The sequence below is a fragment of the Mya arenaria genome, chromosome 6 (genome assembly GCF_026914265.1).
Source record: "Mya arenaria isolate MELC-2E11 chromosome 6, ASM2691426v1".
Lineage (NCBI taxonomy): Eukaryota > Metazoa > Mollusca > Bivalvia > Myida > Myidae > Mya > Mya arenaria.
Genome location: NC_069127.1, coordinates 21,347,621 through 21,369,344, shown reverse-complemented (window position 1 = coordinate 21,369,344; position 21,724 = coordinate 21,347,621). Strand labels below are relative to the sequence as shown.

Below are 21,724 nucleotides of genomic sequence, written 5' to 3'. Positions count from 1 at the left end.
TTACCTTAGACACAGCGAAAGGCGTGGAACACAAACCAGTGTTACCTTAGATCCAGCTACAGGTTTGAAATACACACGCTTGTTACCTTAGATACAGCTAAAGGCGTGGGACACAAACCAGTGTTACCTAAGATCCAGCTACAGGTTTGAAATGCACAATCTTGTGACTTCAAATACAGCTAGAGGCGTGGAAAAAACTTCTGTTACCTAAGATCAAGCTACAAGCGTGAATTGCAGTTATATAACATGTATATTTCGCTTCGACCGTAAGCTCTTTTCAGAAACTAGAAAAAAATGTAATGTTATAATGTATATGTATATGTGATAAGAGTGTTGTATTTTTCTTGGAATAGAAATCTTTTTAATTTTCTTTGTGTTAGCAAATTTCTGAACGTGCGTGCTCGTTTTCGAGCTTCAGCTTCAGCTTATACGCTAGAAATTGGACGTGGCCGTTATACAAATGTTGAAAGACAATTAAGGTTGTTTTCTTATTGTAAAGATGTTGTAGAGACCGAATATCATTTTCTTTGTTGTGTCCTTAATATGATAATATTAGACAAGAATATTATTAGAACAATAAATATATAGTTAGCCTCAGCATTTTCCTTTTAAACTTAAGCAATTAAGATTTAAACTGTTTTCAGACGCCCAAATCTGCATCTGTATTCGGGCTGCTTCGTGGCTTTAAATATGCACACAGGCTGGGACACCTAATGTGCCATAGAAAAACGGACAAAGATGTCTTCATAATTATTTATTTTTGTAAAAATCTACAATAATGACAACAACTCTATAAATTCAATCATTGTACATCAAATTTATAAATATGTATTTCCTAATATAATCCTATGATCTCACACAGTTATATTATAATACAAATAATGAACATGATGTAAGAACGAATCCTTCAACACTTACACAGGCACACTAGCATGGCCCCGACGAAAATAATCACACTTATTGACTAATGTATTCAATTTTGTTTGCATACAACTAGGTTAACACAATGATTTCCAACAAATGCATACAGTGAAGAAGGTAAGACTTCTGTATTGTTAATTTTGTAATTTAAATGTATGTATAAGGTATTTACAAGGTACGCGATGCTCATCTTTACTAACAGTATGACGAAGAATTAGTGTGCTTTTGATATAAATACATTGAAGAAACAAGGTTTTCTAAATGCCTGTTTGAGAACTCTTTTTTTGCAAAACATATGCCTTTTTTTCATCTCGCAAAAGAAACCGTATGAAATTATCATTTAATATAAAATAATTTCGATCTGACTTCCTCATTACAGAGACAAATGCAATAATCTTTCAAAAATAAGTCATTTCCAATAACAAAATCCATACCTCAATGGTAATGACTCAGTAAGCCAATGAACAGTCGCTTTAGGCATCTATACGTGTGTAAACTTCAAAACAAATATCATACATATACAGAAGATTCTTGCGGTCGCTTGACCACACATCTATAAATATTGTCCAAATCTTAAACGCAATCTCATAAAAATCACATACAATCTCATTACGGGAACTCAAATGATTCATTAGATTGAACAAATAGAAATACAACATGTGATTTGTTTTGTTAATTTGTGATTGTAAAATGTGAAATAAAATGAATAAACCATCCTTGTACGTATGAACGTCACATACACATTTTTTTTTCTATGTACATACATGTAGTTAGGTAACGTAAAGGCACAGAACCTGGATAAAACAGAGGCTTCGGTATGGAATCATTTCCCACTGACCAGTTCAAACAATACATCTTGAGTGATTCCACAGATTAACAAATGACCTGCTTAAAAATTAGAATCTTATTGATTTAACTCGACGGTAAATATAACTGGCCAACAGGCTGAATGGAATCACTGACGTGTGAATAAGGTCAAGGATAACATTTGAATACGGCCAGTGAAGTCTGGTTTTGATTGAAAGCGTTCATTGACAGAAATTGTAAATGTTAAGCGTTGAACGCCGCGCAGCAATTAACGGTAGAATTTTAGGTTGAAAACTAAACCATCTGTTTACAGTCATTATTAGGTTAATTTCTTATCTACATGGAATCAATTAATTATTTAGCCTAGTTACAATAGTGATTAATAATCAATAATTGAATGGCCAATTACAAGAAAACGATAGGAACTAAAACTGCTGTTTTACCCATCTTTGTTATGATTTACGAATGAATGAGAACGTATACATGAATCACAAAACAAATCAACAAGTCTTGTTTTCTCTATAATCTGCGAGACGTGTGCAAGACATGTGTAAATATGTATACAAACAAATAAATGAAACTACGATAAATCAACAACACGTTGCAAGGATGTCAACATATACATATAATGTACAAAGCCTATTGCTTAACCTGTAATACAACTCCGCTTAACTCAGCCTTCGCTCACACATATCATGAGTCTATAACATGATTCAATATGGGAGATCATGTTTGCTACACAATTGAAAATATTTTTGATTTTGATATAATAGTTCAGAGAAATCAATTAAAAAATCGTAAGATCGAGAATTTCCGTAAATTATTAGGTCAACATTTTACTGACTTGATGACATAATTTCAGTGACCAATCAAACTGTTTCTTTTTTTAAACATAGATTTTATTACAACTTATGGTATATCGTTTTCTTAAACAATTTCATTCAATAGCTTAGTTGATATGTTGTCGACTTTGTCTTGAGCTAAACTGCTAATTTAAAACTCACTTAAAACAAATATAAGCAAAATATCATAATTATGTTCCTCTTTTCACCATGTCAACGAGCGTACGATGAGGAATTTCAGTTAAATACTTATCCCGAATGTAATAAATAGAATCAGGATCAACGTGTTCATTCAAATAAACATAGTCTAACGAAGAGCTTTTGAAATACAGTTTAACATTTGCAAATAAAATGATTACAATCTTTATAACATGGCCTTCTGCAATAATCCAAAGGCTATGACACTAACAATGAAATCAACAGTTTCATGTCAAATAAATAAATATATAATATATTCACCGTTTAGATAAAGTCTCATTGGCATTAAGATAATGCCGATAGGTCATTTTGGCAATGAAGCTAAATAACTGTTCTACTAGCCTAAGCAAGCAAGGTATAGCATCAGACACTAATTGAATGAGTTTGCCCAAGATCATAATTCATGAAATGACCTGACCTTAGATACCATCAATTCAAATAGAGACATTTTGCACAGAAAATGAATTCATTTAAGAACCTAACATCAGCTAGTTTCAATTGAAATAGTGCATTCTTTACATTATAAAAATCATATGATAACCAACAATAAGGTGGCAACAATTAAAATAAAGACGTTCTGCACAGTATAAGTATTCATATAATAACCTAGATAAGCTAGCACAATACAATAACTGATTCCTTCAAAGCAATATAAATTACATATGCAAGCATCATCTAATTGTTCAGTATTGAACAATCGCACGCAATATTCAAACTTAAACTATATACAGTATAACAATTCATATAAGAACCTAACATAAGCTAGCATCATACAATGGATATTTTTTGCACCTTTGGGGTCACAACAACCCGTGGATGTGTGTGATACATGTGCGTGCTGGTCGAGGGCTGACTAGCGTCTGGAACATCATGGTGATGATTCTCCTTTGCTGTCGGCAAAATAGCAACTGCGGGCGCAGCATTTTGGTGATTCGAATAATCCTGTGACCCTATATGGCCAGAAGAGTTCTCACTGGCTGGTGTGTTATTCACAGTCACTTTAACGCCATGGTCAGCGTCAATTTCAGTCTTTTCGGGTGTTTGTGCGGACGACCGGCTCGCGTCCGATTTATCTAATGTGAGAAGCCGATCGGTCGTGTTGCTTCCGGAAGTGGCGGCAACGTAGCGGACCTCTACTTGTTCCGCCTCCGACGACTGGCGATCACGTGGTCGGAACCTCTTCCGGTGGTAGACGCCACATACAAGCAAGAGGACCGCGAGAAACACAGATATGGATGTGCCGATTACGATGTGAACCACTTGCACGCTGTCCGCCTTCTGACCTGCATACGTAAAGCGCATTTGTTAATCTTAATCATCTCTTTTGTTGGACAAGGCAGGTTATCCTGGCTTTAGGATACCAAATCAGAACTTTGACCCAGAAATATCATTTTGTGAATGCCTGAAACGCCATATTTTTTTGATATCATTTGATAGGGGTCTGTGTGCAAAATGATAAAATGAAAAAAATAATGAAAATAATATATAATACAATTTAGACTTCGTCTTTATTAATGACACAATATGTTATTATTAAATTTCGTTTGAGATAAAAAGTAAATAAACCAACTTAAATAACTTTATAGAGTCGACTGGCATCTAAATTTAAAATTAAGCTGAATGAAACTATCAGAGAACTAGTGGGTTGGATTCCTTAACCGAGCAACATTTTATTGAAATCCACCGGTTGAACATAAACATTGCATTATAAAGTACCTACTAACTCATATTTTAATGTTTAAGCCTTTAAAAATAGATATAACAGGGCCTGTATTTACTAACCTCTTGAGCCTGAGTTTGTAACGAAGACTTAAAAACATGATTTTTTCAATTGATCAAATGTCATTTATATCACTGAATTGACGAACTGTACATACTATTCATATATTTAGCAAAGCATCATCATAATTATTGTACTGGGAAATCAAGGTTTGCTTTTAAGTCTCAAACTAAGTGGAACACTCAAGCTCAAGGCGTAAGTCAATACTTACCCGTTTGATAACGAAATATTACACAAACACTGTCAAATAAACAAAGATAATATCATTGATTATACAAACATTTTAATATGCCACTTTTTTCTTTGGAATTATTTCAAAATGGGTTCATTTATGAAATTAATATAGACGCATAAATTTAAAATTGACTTAAAAAGACTTGCCAAACGCAAAACTTGCAAAGAAGTAAAGATAAGCAAACAATCAAAGCTATAGAAGGATACCAAACCATACAGAAAAACGAAACAAAAAAATATGAAAAGCATATAAAAAATAATGCCTACTAAGACGCCAAAAACCTTTTACGGCATATCCACATATGGAAAATATTTTTCAAAGAAGCTTACTTTAAAAGATATAATCAAGGCATTTAAAAACGTTTATTAAAAGGTACTTGTGCTCATTTCTTTCTCATCAAAAATTTACGAATAAGTTTTTGATTTACCCGATGTCTAATTCCGAAACTTTCTGGGTCGAATATTCTGTACAGCATATATACATTTACTTGAATAGTCTCAAAGTTCGAAGTAGTACGTGATCTTTGCTTTACGTTATATTTTGGATAAAAATGTTCTTATGCGAAATGAGCACAAAAAAACATGCATGATGATTTCTATATCGGGGCCAGTACTCATAAAATTCTTAACTAATTTCTTAACTTTCGACGATTTCCTGAAATTGTCATAGTAAAATTTCAAGGAAAGTAAAGACCTTTAGTGTAAAAGTATGTTAATAAGGTTAACATAATACCAACACAATACTTAAAATGTTATGAAGATAGTTCATCATATAACCTGTAAGATACATACATTGTAAGTTAGGAAATGAATGAAGATGTTTTATGAATACTGGCCTAGGCATCCACTATCAATTTCTCTTCATTAGTAGTGTTAGTAACATATGTGTCGTAATATACATTCAGACATTCCTGTGCAACGAGATATTAAACAAAACGGCTGCTGCGGTGGTAGTACCAAATAACCGAGAAAAGAAATAAAACTGAAAAAGTGTGAACAAGAGAAGAGCATTGGAAATTGTGGTGTGACATGGACACATGGAGGTTACATACCCTGGCTGCTAGCCTTGTTTGGACCTACGGGTACAAAGGACAGCACGTAAATGACAAGGGAAGGTGTGACAGGCAGACGACTCTTCAGAGCTGCCTTGTTTTCGATTTACGAATAGAAAAAATATCTAGAGGCTTATTGCAACCTGGCTCATTATCTTTGTTGTTGTTGTTGTTGTTGTTGTTGTTGTTGTTGTTGTTGTTGTTTTCAAATCAGCTTTAATAACTTATGTTCGCTGAATTTTCCAATCACAAACAGTTTTCTCGTTTTTACAAACTTGATTTAAAAAATTAAAATCGTTTTGATATTCCTCAATCTGGAATAACTTGTCCAACATGTTAAATATAAGACCCACGAAATCGACATTGGTGATCCACTTTTTCTTTGAAAACATTAAACTTGATTTTACCCACCCAGTTATAACATAAATTTTCTGCTTAAAACCTGAGTTCACTAATTGTATAATTGTCTGCAATAAACGTTAAGTAACACACACAAAGTGAGAAGAAATTATCTCCGAAACGGCTTAATGCAAACGCAGACTTTTTCCATTAAGTGAAACAGAAAAGAATTAGAAACCTGTAAAAGAAACGACTTTTTATTTATTAGAGTAAAAGGTGTTAATTGAAATGAAATGCAAAATATTTGTTATTAAACATAGTATTACGACCATGCGCTTACTGCTTACCTACTGGTAATTGAGTAAAGTAACGAGAAATACAAGTGCGACCAATGGCGTCGCAATGTGAAGGCTTTCACACCCACCTATTGGGAAAGACAAGGAACAACATGTGTTCAGCGTTGAAATCCCTGATATTTATGATACATGCCTAATCATTTATAAAGGTAATTTGTTTCTAAATTAAACATTAATTAGTCTCCGATTTTGTTCTAGTTATATTTAAAAAAAAGATACTTATTGTATACAATTATACAGATAAAAATAACTGACGTTAAAAATGCGTAAGCGACAAATTCCGACAAATGAATTATAGATCAATTTCAACGTGATAAGTAAATTCTATTTTTGTAACTGTAATGATATATGTACGGTCATCGAACTTTTGCATCTATATTTGTTCTTATTTCCGCCGCTATGTGAACGTGTGTGGGTACAATGACGTTCATAAACAAGGACGCTCGAAATATCATGCAACATAAATTGCAGTATGTGTGCGTACTGGAATGACAATACGAAATATATAAAGGAACTAAATATTAATCTCAGGTGTATTCCTGTAGAATAAATGAAGAATACTAATCTAAAAAATCATACATTAAATGTGAAATAACGAAGGATTTAGATATTTTCGAAGAGTCTATAACTTACAGATTTCATCCGAGCTGTCCCCTGGCCCACAATTAGGAAGATGGTCACATTTCAGCTCAGCTGATATACAGTAGCCGGTCTGCTTGCATTTAAAACCATAGCATGGTCCACCTTTATAACACCATAATAGGTATCGATGGATTATTTCATAACGTAAAATATGCATCCATGTATTCAGAAAAAGGATCGTTCAGACACAATTATAAAAATAGTAGCATCGCTTTAATTGTTCATTTATTTCATTAACAGTTCACAATAATTATGTACGCTCAAAAGTAAACTTTCAGGCACATACTTGAGATATGTATTTCAGTCCACGTCAGTTGGAAGCCTTTAAAACCTAGAGCACTGCTCGACGTCAAAAACCTGCAATGGAAAGTAATAGACCTTTGCCTTTCTATTACGCTTTAAGTGTTTTTACGAAACATTATTTAAAATAATGTGTATTAATGAGTAACCGATATTATATCAGAAAAAAAGTCAAACTCAAATCTGCAGCCTCTGACATTTAACTGCAACGCAGATTAAACACACTTACTGTATGGTTTCAATGTCGTCCGATGAGACTACAGCTTCCCTGGGTAGGTCATCCGCCTCGATTGTTCCACATATCTCCCTCATTTCGTCTCCTTTCTGGACTCGCAACACCGCGTCTTTACAGCCATCTTCTAAGCGTCGGGAAAAAGATAGAGCTATCAATTATATTAACAATTAAACTTACCGAATAGAATAATTTGGTAATGCTTATATACCAAATCATATGACCCTTAATGCAAAGTTTCAGTGATTTTCATTTAACATTCAAACTCTTAAATAATTAAACATCACATATATTATATGGGACAACATAACCTATTTTTACAAACACTGTTCTGCACTGAGTGTAATGTATTGCAGGCAAAATATCAACAATTTTGATCAGCAAAACCACGCTTCATACAATGACTCATATTTCCCAATTCATAATTCACACATTCAGGATTTCAAGTTCGTTCATGGAAAAGTCACATGAGAATTTCGGAATAAAACAAATCTTGAAATGATCAAATATGAAGGTATGTGAATATAAAATTCACAACGAGCTTTTCGTTTATCACCTACTGTTCACATCTCCTTCGGTTTTAAAGGTCTCTAACTGTATGAGGATCTTATTCTGTGGCTTGCTAGCGATGATCTTCCATTCGCAGTACGTCCGGCTCTCGTACTTCAAAGGAAATCGGGGGCTTTTCAGAACTCCACCCTTACCGTCACTGTGGATCGTGTGCACACAACCTGTAAATTTCGACGGTCATTTAAAACAATGTTATCAAAGAATTTGTTTTACGTATTTCTATGAGTCCTGTTATACAAGTTTTAAATCTACAAATTACTGAAAGCAAAATAATTGTCATTCATTAAAACGTCTCATTTAACCAACATTCACATTAAAACGTTTATTAAGTCATATTCTTTTACTTCTTTGTATATCATTCCTCGAGATAAACTCGAATCGTGCTTTGAAGCCTCTGTTGCTGCTGTCACGCATGGACCGGAATCGGAACTCAACCTCCCGGTCGAAAAGAAGCGGTGCTGGAAACTTCGAGCCACAGAAACGGGACACGTACACGTACTTATTATCGAGCAATGCATGCTCGCTCCTTTCATTCAGCTGCAGGTAGTCGGTCGTATTCAGGCACCTGCAACGTTGGAAATGACCACACGATTAATTAATAATTTATAGTCCACATTACTATGGCAATTAGTTTAGTTTGCCTTTGCGTTGTAAGTTCAATGTGTAAGTCAAGAAAAAAGACACATGTTATTGTCAATGTTATATCTTTCTCCCGATGGGTTCTAGCAAATTGTATGTCTAGTGGCCTAAAAGACGAGCCTTATTAGTTTAATAAATGTCAAAGTGGGCGATTTATTTGTGCCTCTATTTCTTTTTTTCTCTTAAACGTTTTTATCCATAAAATTGTAACTAATGCAATATGCTTACTTTGGGGGATGAGGGTCGCTGTGTGAGTTCGATGATGCATTTTGTGGACTGAGGGAGAACATATCGAATGAGATGAGCAATTTCTCTCCAGGCGCCAGCTGGAAGATGTACACGCACTCGAAGTTGGGCGGGTAGTTGTCTGGGTGACGAGGGGAATTGAAAACGCCATTAGGCAGGTGCTCGCTCGAGAACAGAAAACTGCACTTCTGGCCCGGTATTGGAAGCCCAGCAATGGCGAAGTCTGTTGAATTAAATATATACGTTCTGGTAAAACATATCATTTGTGATATGGTATTTTAGTAAAGTATTATCAAAACATTGAAATATGATATTTGTTCTCCCAAAGTTCATTTTTGTAGACCTGCACGTAGAAATAGATGTTCATTTTCAGACAAAATTACAATTTATGTCGCGACTTGTTTTACTAATATTTTGCATTCATTCTGAACAAAACTGTATCAATACTACACGAACAGTAACACTTTAATATTACAACACTAAACTTAATATATGCATATACAAGTAGATTTAAAAAATACGCCAACATATCATGCTTCGACGTATAAAAACATTTAACAGCTTTCGCCTGGTTTCTGTGATGTTATTGGTTAATATGGATGCGAATTCAATTGCAGCATCATTAAAAGAATTCGTCAAAGAGTTTCAGAAATATAAGAGTATTTTATTCGTTAATAGAAATGAGACATATACAGGCGTGTATACCTCTTGTTATCGAATTTGTAAAGGCCAACGTCTGTATCGATAAGTTAAAGATGCTATCTAGCAGTTGCCATACAAAAATATATTTATTTTATTTTTAAATCATACATTATTTATTGGTGCATTTTACGAAGATTTTTTCTCTTTTCTTAACAATATCTGCTTGAATGATACCGATAAAAAAAGAAATACTATTAAAAAGAGAGAGAAAACATAGAATGTAGATAAATAATAAGCATCCTAATAAAGAGCAAACGTGACGGGGGAAATGGTGCAGAAGATTACCACAAGGGCAAAACAAAATATAACCTCAAACAAAAACAAATAGCATACAGAGAAGACTAAAAGATAATAATAACTTGAAACGGAACTTCCCTGTGTTAGCAAAATCGTTGTTATTTGGATGTTGGGCTGAAAGGAGAGATGTCAGATGTTAAAAACAACTACCGTCTTTGTAACACTACGAGATGTGCAGAATCGTAGCATTAATCGTATCCCGGTGTGACGTTTTATCAGTCTCCTTATGCATTATTCTGTTCCCCCTACATTACTTCGTGCGCTGGTACCTAAGGTATACACTCCATACACATGATGCTGTGTAAATCTTAATGGAGGTACTGTGGGTATTCGATGATGCAAAACTTGACGTAAAACAGTTGACTTGCGAAACAGGTATCTGACGATGTCAAGCATCTAAACATTATAGTGCATACTCTTTGAGCTTTTCCAGGAAGCAATCACAACAAATGTACCACATTTAGCAATGAATTTGAATGCTTAAAATATTACAATATGAAACGAGGATAGGGGGTTTGTTTATCAACAGTTTCTCCAGTTTCTCCAAGATTTGTCTTTCAATTTGTCTTATGCGCAAAGCCAAAAAAACACAAATGAACTTCATCAAGTATGAAACAAGTTGAGAAAGGTGAAAAACCGTATCTGATTGCAATATGATCATTTGTGTAAAAACTTGCAATGTTTCTATGGAAGTTGTCGTCGATTACTATGTCCTCCAAACATTTGTAATGCAGCGTGTAATGTATGTTAATATACAAGTTAATGTACAAGTGCTTAAATAATAATGGGAAATCTTATTTCTTTTTTTTGTAAAAGTATAAATAAATAGGATGGTTAAAATGAAGGCGATTAATATTCCTTCCAACACATGCATCAAAATGCAAACACCAGAAAGAGGCGAAGAAAGCTTTTGTGTATTGTCCCAGCAGTTTATCTACAATGCCAAAAGCATATCGTCAATAATAGTAAGGCATTACATTAAATTACAACCAATGCCTTCAAGCTATTGCATATTTTACAAATCAGTCATGTTGATCAAACATTGTTCAAATTCGAAGTCTGTACATAAGCCACCTGTGACAACTCAAGTTCAACTCAAGGGGAAAAAACAAAAACAAATAAAAATAAATCACAACGCCGTCTATCGCGCGACGGAAGACCAGTACAAAAACAGACTCAACTACTACATACAATAACACACCTGAGAGGAACTGATACTCGGCTAGAAATCGGGCCTTTGATGCGCCAGTGGTGTTAAAATGGAGTATGAGGCGCGGATCCTTGCTTATCAGTTCCGGGGGCCAGAGTTCACCACAAAAGCGTTCGTCTATCTTGTTTGGCTGCCGATGACCCTCGAACGTAACGCCGAGATGCCCTTCTAGACAGCTGAAAGTTGCAAAATTATCTTTTCAATAAAAAAGGTTGACTTATACCATCAAATTACATATTTGACTACATCTCATTGATTGTGTCGGATAAAAATACAAAGTTGAAATGGACCTACCTTTCTAAAACACCGGAAATAGCAAAGTCCTTGAACTTGACCTTAACCTTTTCCAGCCGGCCAGCATTCATCTCTCCGTCCAGGGAGAAACGGCAGATGGTGTCCTTAGGGAAATTAGACGGGTAGCCGGGTGATTGGAATGTGCCGCTTGAACCGCCCGTAGACCGGATGCGTACATCACACTCTAAAAACAAAGTGGATATTTGATATTGTTTCAAATAATGAAACTAAAACGGTTGTTGTTTGTTGAATCATCCGACAAAAACGTCAAAACCAAAGCTTTAACGAACAAAGGCTATTACATAATCAATATTAAACTTGATCAATGTAACAAAATAAGAGCATGAACGGAGATTTAAAGATAACCTTCAACGTCTCAAAACATCCCGCTATAAGTCGTCATCATATGTGTTAGTCATTATTTAACACGAATCATTGTGTACTGAAAGTATTGGCCTCACGACAGTTTTATCTGCAACCCAAGCATATAATATGCAACATAAGCCTCTGATACGGTAACATATCTAGGGGGTCTGATTTGAAAAATAAGCAAGGAAGTGACATACTGAGTTGACCGACACAAATCTGATTATAAGGAACATAATCAACTCGTGTTACCGCCATGAAGTGTTTTGAAAATGCTTAAACGGAGATAACATAGACAAGGTGAGGATGTAGTGCACCTAGTAAGTCTAAAGCAAAACCTGGTATTTTCTTACTTAGGAAAATGCTTTTGTTTAGTACAGAAAGTCTTATATCCGATTGATTTTGGTGGTGTTGTGTTTGCTTGTTCGCTTATTTATTTAAACGTAATCGTACACGCGTTAATACATACATGCTTATTCATAAATCACAACGGCATAAATATCGCAACACATATTAAACGGTCATGCAAGTGTTCACGCCTTCCAATTGCATGCAATATTAGCAAAATAGAGTAACTCGCGTAAAAAAATTGTCTCTAGACCCTGATCAACGTCAAAGCATATATATCGGTAAAACAGCGTCTTCGTTATGACCGTTTACAAACATATAGACGTGTGTAAATACCAAATGAGATGGGGGAATCATCCCATAGATACTGTTAGCGACGATTCGGTCATCGAAACGCCAGAATTACCCACATGACAGACACACAGAGCTTGATAAAACCTAAATCAAATACAACATACCATCCAATCACAATACAATTTACTGTATTGGATTTTGAGCAGAAATAAAAAAAAAAATGTATAAAGTATAGCGTGAAAGAGTTGTGCGTTATTCTTACAACAACTAAGGAATCACTCGAGAATACCAGGGAACGTGCAATGCTTTTAAATCAAATACTATGGTGGTATGTTCCATATAATGGGGATGCATCCGTGAGGAGAATAATGCGATGTCCATCAGGAAAGGCTGCGCTAATGCCACAAGTGGAAGCCCTGTTCTTCTACACATTTGTTTTCATGTGTCTGCTCATTGATTGAACCACATTATGTATGGTTGTAAACGCTCATGACTACAAATTGAAATACAGCTACCGCTATTTTTGACAACACAGTGGTATCTGACCACCTTATTTCTCGATCTTATACTAAAGAGGTTGCAAAATGCGACGTCCATGTGTATTTTCACGTGTAGCTTCACGTATATGTCACAGTTTAAGTTGAAAGCATAAATCGTTTGCGAAATTGTATTTTAAACATGTACTTGTGGTTTTGCTGAAACTTTAATATACCTTACTATCATCGTGCAGTGCATGTCATGCTAAACTTGAACAGAGTAAATATACCTGCATGACCTGTACACAAACAACAGGTGCACATTGCAGCATCCTAAACTGTGAAGTTTCAGTACAATTTCAAATTTGGGTACCGGTTGTTTAACTAAGCAGACCGAAACACATCACCGTGAGCATTCAAAACAGGAATGTTACAGTGTATTTAGATAGCTAGAGCAAGTGACGTAATGAATATTATTATTATAGTGATGGTTTTACTTGGTGACATGTAATTTTCTTTGCATATTTTTTCGATATTTTAACCATATCACACCTTCAATGTTTTACATATGCATGCTTCTTCGCGTAAATGTCGTTACTTATCAATGTCGGTCATGGAAATATTCATTCGAGATACTAATAAAACATACTTGTAATCATAACAACTATTTCTTACATAAAAAGGCAAAAGCAAATGCCTTCCGGATCCTGGCAAAATTTGGCATCGGACCAAATGACAAATTATACATTTGCATTGATACTTTCCCATTTATCTGCAAAAGGCCAACGGCCAAAACATTTACTTGATATTAAAAGCTTATGAGTGCAAATGAAATGACAGCCATCGCAATTACACCAAACAGTAGTGTTCGCATAATGTCTCCAACCTTATAGAATTTATTATTATTATTAACAAAGGCATCCCAAACAGTTAAGTATCCGTACAATATCAAATGTCGATGTCGGTTGTTTATGCTTCTTTCGTTGATTGTATCCTTTACTTTGGATAAGTAGTTGTCCGTACTATTAAACAATATCACAGTGTAGTTTTTTGTTTTTGTGTTCTATGTCATTGGCGTTTACCCTGTGCCATTAAACGGGGTTTAGGTTTAAACATTTGGCTACTGAGCTTGTTTCTCAGTTGTTCACATAAGTATTGAGGTTGTTGTTTCTATCCCTGTGTTTTGCATTATACATTCAAAACACCAGAGTTTAGAAAAATAGCAAATAAGGTTACATACTTAACATAACATAAACATAAAATAACGATCTTATATACAACGGAGAGGCAATTCCTTTCTTGACCATCGGATAGACATGTGTAAATACCATACGAAACCGGGAACTTATCCTATCGATATGGTTGGGGACGATTCCATCATATCAAAACCAACATAGCCCCCTGGTCAGTCCAACAGAGCCTTATAAATGGCAAAAGATAAATCAAATACAACATTCTAATCAATCCCAATTCAATTTACCGTGTTGGCGTTTAGGCAGAAATAAACAATGTATTAAGTAAAGCAAAAATGATTTGGACGTTTTTCGAACGTCATCTTAGGAATCCTTTAGGATTAATTGGGGACGTACAATGTTTATAAAATATAATCTACTGTTCTATTGTCCGCCTGTATTGGATATCAAGTCGCGAGGAGAATGGGGCGATGTCTACTGGGACCGGCTGCGCTAATGTCGCTAGTCGAAGCTTCATCCTACTGCACGTCTGTTTTCATATTATCTCATCTGTATGCACACGGAAGCAAAGCAGTTAAATCACCTGATGCATGCTATTAACGAACAGCGCAGATGCAAATCCGTTTCTCTTGATGATAAATGGCGGATAATACGGGGCAACGTAAACATTGATACTTTATTTATTTTTAAATCATGGGGAAACGCATTGGTGTTTTCGTGTACTATTCTTGATTAAGTCATTTATGTTGTGGATGGAATCGGTAATAAGATTGAAAACAAACATTCGAACGGTTAGAATAGTAATACTGTACTTTGGTTAACCCCATTATGATAGAAATAAATGTCATCTGATTTAAAGTTGCAAATGATGCGACTTCTTTGTGGTGTTGTGCTAAGTATTTTTTTCTCAATTATAATGTTTTGTTTGTAAAATTTGACAAAGGATCTTTTAAATTCATTTAAGATATTTATTATCTTGTTATATTGCAAATTATATTAGTGTCTTATAAAAAGTCCATAAAATGGATATGATATATAAGAAAACTAAAACCCTCACATGAGGTAGACTCACCTGATCCAGGCACGTGTGTTGCTTCGGGCGTCCCGCGTAAATCTGCAATACGAAATATATAATTATAGTTTAAGTTTACTTTTACTTACAAAAACCCAACCAGCATATCTATTATCACTCATACCAACTTAAGATCGAAATGGGTTATCAACTAAATTTCAAAGAAGAAAACATATTCATTTGCATTGGTAGCTGTACTGTAAAATTAATTAAAAATTGAGTTATTGCTTCATTATATAAGTAAAAACATCCTCGTGTATGCCTTGTGTCAAGACATTTCTCAGTTTATGTCTATTAGAGAGCTGAAATACAAGCCTTCATAATCAAGTCGTTTAACAGACCAAGCATTAATTTAAATTGACTTATTGTATCGTAAAATAAATTAAGATTATTTTGCAAGAACTTTTTTATGATGTGTAATTGATGTTTATCATATATAGTAATAACCAAACGTAAAAATACACATTAGTTAACCGAAATACAATTTTATGAATGCATTAACAGGATGAAAAATCCTGACGCGTAATATTCTATTATGACTCAATTATATATATTTTTTCTTCGTACATGGCAATGCAAAATCAAAATCAAGCCTTAAAAGTGAAAAAAATCATATCCGCGTCTACAGACTGTTCCACCGAGACGTTGCGCCAATACAGGGGTCTAATTAAAAAGTCTAGTGAAGTAATAAAGACGTACCCGTTCTTAACGAAAATCTTATTAGGTAGAAACGCGAGGTTTCTCGGAAAATATATATCTGTTTTGTCCACATTTACTGTTACAACCTTATACATCCTTAGTTTATATGATCCCAAATTCCCTTTTCCAGCAATGAAAACTGATTGTCTACCGTGATAATTTTGTATTTTGCAATTAACATCAAGGTCATTCATTTAACGTCCCATGCTTTTTATTTATGTTTTATTTATTTTGTGTGTGGGAAGGGGCGGGGATACTGACTTTCTCTTTTTCTTATCGAATATATTTCATGGGTTCCTTTTCTACAAACAAAGTCAGCGCAAACTTATCAAAACATCTGAAGCTGAGCCGGCTTAAGTAGCTTATATCATATAGCCCGAATACATACTGACATTTGATTTTGAAAAATGAAAAATTGCTTATTGTGATTATCATCAAAATCATAATAATTTAAAATCGAACTAGAAACGACGCAATGTGACGAAACCAGGTTTGTATAATCGGAAATCAGAAATTATAGCCAATTCATTTCATACATCAGTAAGAAAAAGGTAACAGCCTAATGTTATTGGGTGGAAATCATTTTTCTTTTTTTATCTAATGTGAATTTAACCTTGACCTAGCCCCACCCCCTCCGTACAGATCAATCCAAACCAACCATTTTTTCTAATTTTAGAAACACTGACATTGACCTTGACCCCATCCCCATCAAAAGCAATCCCAGGCTAGCACTTAACATAAGCTACCTACACAACTTCAATACTATCCAGCAGATGCTAGTTTAAGTTATTGGGAGGAAACCAATGTCTGAACCCGATTTGCCATCTCATTTATAATAGCCTGGTTTTCTTTTAAAACCTAGTTAAAAATCGTTTAGAAGTGAAATAACAGAAAATTATTGAGCTTAGTTTTATCCTTTTATAAGTGACTATATGAAAATTTTGATGAATTGAGACCAGACCTTAACTTACCAAAACGTATGACGTTTGTACTGAATTCATATGATATGTTAAAACCTCTTCTATCGAATTTGTAGTCCGCATTATTATCCAGAGAATATTCATCAAAACTAACACGTCCACTACGAGTCACAAATTTAATGTACAAGTTCTCCCTGGAAGAAAACACTGTCACATTCTCGTATTTTCCACAAAACACTCCTATTCTTTCTGCATTCCTGCCAGCACGACCATCCATGATGAGAAGATAATCAAATGGGCAACTAAAGTGAAAAAAAAATCATTATGCTGAACATTAAATAATGAAATAGACATTGGAATGGTTTGGTTTAATTCCTAAAGCAACGATTTTTTAGATATGAAACAAATGTTATCGCATTATATTGATAATGTCATAAATCAATTAACAATTGTACATGCAAAATCAAGTACACTTTAGCTGAATTGGTCGACACAGCTTTTGTTTCAAAATAGAAGTTGTAACTACTATAACATGTTAATTTGAAAACGTTGTCGGACGACGCGTGCTTTACACAAATGGACCCTGATGTGTATATGTGTATAAGCAAATCAATGTAGAATGCATGTACAACATTGTCTCTTTGATATATACAACATTGTCTCTTTGATATAATGAAGATACACATGCATTTCAGTTAATTTCACACCATAACATCAACTACCAATATCATAATTACAATGTTTACAACTGGAATTAACATTAATCAGTGCGATAACAACATTTTTGACTTACTAATCAGAACCATGGAATAAGGAAAAGTCGTTGAATGTGAGTTTAATCCTTTCACCGGGCATTCCGCGGAACTCATACGAGCACTCGAGGTTGTCCGGATACGTTCCGGGGTAAGTAGGAGACAGCAGGAAACCCCTCGTGCGCTCCTTGCTCTCCAATCGGAAGTTGCACTCACCCGGGGCCACTGGGGTCCCTATATTATAAATGTCTGCAAATAATACCGAACATGTTTTGGTATCGTAGCAATAAAGATTCAACAATCTGAATACGCTTTAAACATATTAGCAATACCAATTACATGAAATAGAATTGTAATTTGTGCAACCATATCAATACATTTAAAACATCTGTTGTAAATATTATCAAAACTTTACTCCTCCTCAAAACGTTTGCAGCAGATATTTTTCTTTCTGGAATAAAGCTCATTGCTTTTGTTTTGGTTAGAATTCTGAATACTTCATTGATCTCTTATCATTTTCGAAAAATAAATAAACATTCTGGTTTTCATTATCCAAACCCAGTTACCAGTTTTTTATGAGGTGACTCGGTTAATATTTTTAACTAGTATATTACTGTTATTGAAATGCATTTTATTGTACACTGCAAGGTACAGGGACAAGTCCAATTGTCACAAAATCGAATATTAACCACTCACTAGCATCGAAGAATTCAAAAGTCCCTTCAAAGCCTTCATCGCCTTTGTCAGCGTCAGAAAAGAAGTTTAAAATGATGATATTATTCATGGAAATGATGAGTTGGGGTAGGTCCTTTTGCATATCATCACCACAGAAGCGGCCAAGCATAGGAGCCTCCAACAGTGGCTCGCTCACGCTAGTCAGCTGCATGTAGATGTCCATGTAGTCAAACTTGCATCTGAAATGGACATATTCGGTTAGACTTTGATATTTATTTCATATGACACCGGCTTAACACTGTCTTAGATAGAGATGTTGAACGTCCATGGAACAAACGAAACAGAGTGAGTGCCGTGAAATGTCACCCCGTACTCACATATCTTTGATATTTTTCTCAGTCTCCGCTAGTCATTAATTTGTATAAAAACCATTGTTAACAACATAATATATTGCCACTAAATGTACGAGATGCATGAACTGCTTGGAATTTAAAGTCAAAATTAGATTGTTTAACATTTGAAGTATAACACATTTGCATTGTCTGAGATAATTGGATTTATTTGTATTATGTGGTTATGTGGTTGTAGCTGTTATTTTGTTTGACCAAGATTTCATTGCATAATGTGTTTTTATTTTACCTTATTACTTTTTCATAGTCATTTGATTATTTACCGAGAACTCAATGTCTCCTAATAATGATGTACACGAAGCAAGCCAAATTTTGATTAAATCATTGGAGCTTTACATATATTCATCGGAATTGCAAATGAACTTGTCTTTAGGAACACACACAGTTAATGAGTGTGGGACCAACTTACTCTGGTGACATGCCTTGAAGATTGAACTTGTGGAATCTGATCTTGACCCGTTCGCTTGAGAGGCCAACAAATTTGTACACACATCGCTGGTTGTTGGGGTACATCTGAGGGGAGTTGGGAGAGTAGAATGTGCCCATTTTCATTGTCGTGCTGCTAAATGTCACGTCACAGTCTGAAAATAAAGCGTTTAATTTGAAATGGATATGATTACATAATAGTTAAAATATAATCATGACAATGGCAATTAAAGAAGTATAAAGGCAATACTTAAAGTAATAAATGTAGAATCATTAGTAATTTGATAACGATAGCGACTAAAAATGCATTATTTGTTAGTTATGAGGATTGCCATATAAAAACTATTTGTTGTAATGTTTTAATGAAGATAAGATTAATGCATTTATATGAAATTGCATTCTTAGAAATATTTAATTAATTGGATACGCAGCGCAAAATTAGTGATTCATGTTACTGACAAAGAAATACTTTATTAGTTGTAAGAGAACCGACAAAACTATTATTTGATTGAAAAGCAAGATCATCAAAAACGAACAATTGCTATCATTGCTATCATCTAAAATTACAAAAACAATACTGTCTTGTTAGAACTCTCAGAAAGTTGTTAAATGAGCCATTGCACCGAAAAAATCGACTAAAGTTTCAAATGTTTCTTTAATTTGAGATTAATGGTATGGTAACTGGATGGTGATGCTTTCAATTATCGAGTTCGGCATTGAAGTGCCAAAATAAAGATAGTTTCTATAAACAACGAACCGACTCTTTGCCATAAAATAGTACAAATAGACCGGACGCTAAGTTTTAAACATCTTAGACCCCTTTAAAGGCCAACTCTTTCATTCCATTAAAAATGTCATCTATTCGCCAATGGATATCGCAGGGATTAAGAAAGCGAAAAACAATTGTAGGGTGATAGCCCTTTTTCACGATTTCAAAACGTTTAATTTCATGGATTTACAAGTTGCACACTTAGATATACAATACTGCAGAATTATAGCCTCGCTGAAATATAGGACATCTAATGGATAACTTTCACGAGGACATAATCGGCATTTATAGCATTAGCCTTATAAATGGAAATATTTACTTTCTTTACTTTGCTCTTCGCCCTAGTTTGTAATTTCCATGGTGATAACACGAGACAATTGTCGTTAACGTCATTCTAGTTCGACGATAATAAACCTATATTAGTGCCTGTCCTGTACTCACATTGACTCTGTTTCATAATACCAAGCTCTTTGTGGTGTAAACTATATTGCTGCTTAATTTACTTTTTTAAATGATAATACGGTGCTCATTTGCTATATACGCGTTATAAAGAAAGTAGTACTGAAAAAAAAAATATTGGTAGTGGTTTTGTTTCGCTAGTTACAAGATTAATCCTAAAATGAAAAAGAGCCGCATACTACCTGTACTTCGACATACATTTAACGTTTACTCGAATATCAAATCATGTCAAATAGCCACCAACTTCGACAGAAAAAGGAGTTTGATTTTTTAATGGCATTTTTGGACAACAATAAAAAAACAATTTCTCTGAGTGCATGTCCTTTTTTAACGACTCAAAACAGGGTACACAACAACATACAATAGCCTATCTAAGTACTATAAGCAAAGCGTTCTGTTCATTGGTAAACATATTGTTAGGTACCACAAGTAGCGCTGACAAATATCAAGCGAACATTCTATGCTAAATGTTTGAAATTCATGCTGGATGTAAGAAAGTGCACTGACAGAAAACTCAAGTTAAAAAGCCTGAACCTCTATTGTTAAAAAAAATCAACTATATTAATACAATTCTAACGAAACTAAATGCATTTATAATGTCTCGCCACATCCGAAAGTGATATTTTTTGTTAACTGTGTATCAGAATGAAGTTTTAACGAATTTAACCGATTTCAATATATGTTCTAAATCCTTGGGCCTAGGACTATGGAAGGGGATATCCGCCAGTTAATTCATGCTGCTTTATGACATTTCTCATTTTAAATTGCAATTGCATTCGTCTAAATGGCAGGTGCCTTCGTGCCTTTTTGTTATTGACAAAATCATTTGTCTATGTATACAACTTTAAGATGCCTTCACTTTATTGCTTAGTGTTAACGTCTAAACGACAAATGACATGTGTCAAGTTCTTACATTTAAATAACTAAATTGTGTACAAAACTACAACTTAACTATAAATACTAAATAACTAATAGTATTTATATACTGTAATAAGACCATTAAAAGCTGAATAAATCTTCATCAATAGCAGCATACATTTGTCAATAAGAATATATACTATAGACGAATGCATTTAGATGAACGCAACTAAACGAATGGAATTAGAAGGGAACCAGTAAATATTGGTATCCTGCGACAGCAATATTAAATGGGAATGGAAACCAAATGCTGGTACCCTTCTTATCCACGGGAGAGCACTCTCGA

At 34.4% G+C, this 21,724-nt stretch overlaps 1 protein-coding gene across 6 annotated transcripts in view; it reads right to left on the bottom strand.

Moving 5' to 3' along the window:
- Positions 1-737: 737 nt before the first annotated feature.
- Positions 738-21,724, bottom strand: part of LOC128238729 (cubilin-like) — an 80,731-nt gene continuing 59,744 nt past the window's right edge. For 2 of the 6 annotated variants that reach the window (XM_052954920.1, XM_052954921.1), the window contains 16 exons: positions 19,276-19,447; positions 18,478-18,695; positions 17,823-18,030; positions 17,081-17,331; positions 15,411-15,452; positions 11,662-11,845; positions 11,359-11,543; positions 10,240-10,271; positions 9,141-9,385; positions 8,618-8,838; positions 8,264-8,434; positions 7,701-7,830; positions 7,458-7,528; positions 7,163-7,273; positions 5,835-5,858; positions 738-4,051 (listed from right to left, as the gene is read on the bottom strand). In XM_052954920.1, coding sequence (XP_052810880.1) covers positions 3,537-4,051; positions 5,835-5,858; positions 7,163-7,273; positions 7,458-7,528; positions 7,701-7,830; positions 8,264-8,434; positions 8,618-8,838; positions 9,141-9,385; positions 10,240-10,271; positions 11,359-11,543; positions 11,662-11,845; positions 15,411-15,452; positions 17,081-17,331; positions 17,823-18,030; positions 18,478-18,695; positions 19,276-19,447 — 2,780 coding nt within the window. In that variant the 3' untranslated portion in view covers positions 738-3,536. Of the gene's footprint in view, positions 4,052-5,834; positions 5,859-6,520; positions 6,598-7,162; positions 7,274-7,457; positions 7,529-7,700; positions 7,831-8,263; positions 8,435-8,617; positions 8,839-9,140; positions 9,386-10,239; positions 10,272-11,358; positions 11,544-11,661; positions 11,846-15,410; positions 15,453-17,080; positions 17,332-17,822; positions 18,031-18,477; positions 18,696-19,275; positions 19,448-21,724 lie in introns of all 6 variants that reach the window. The other 4 variants (XM_052954924.1, XM_052954922.1, XM_052954926.1 and 1 more) reach the window with 4 other exon arrangements.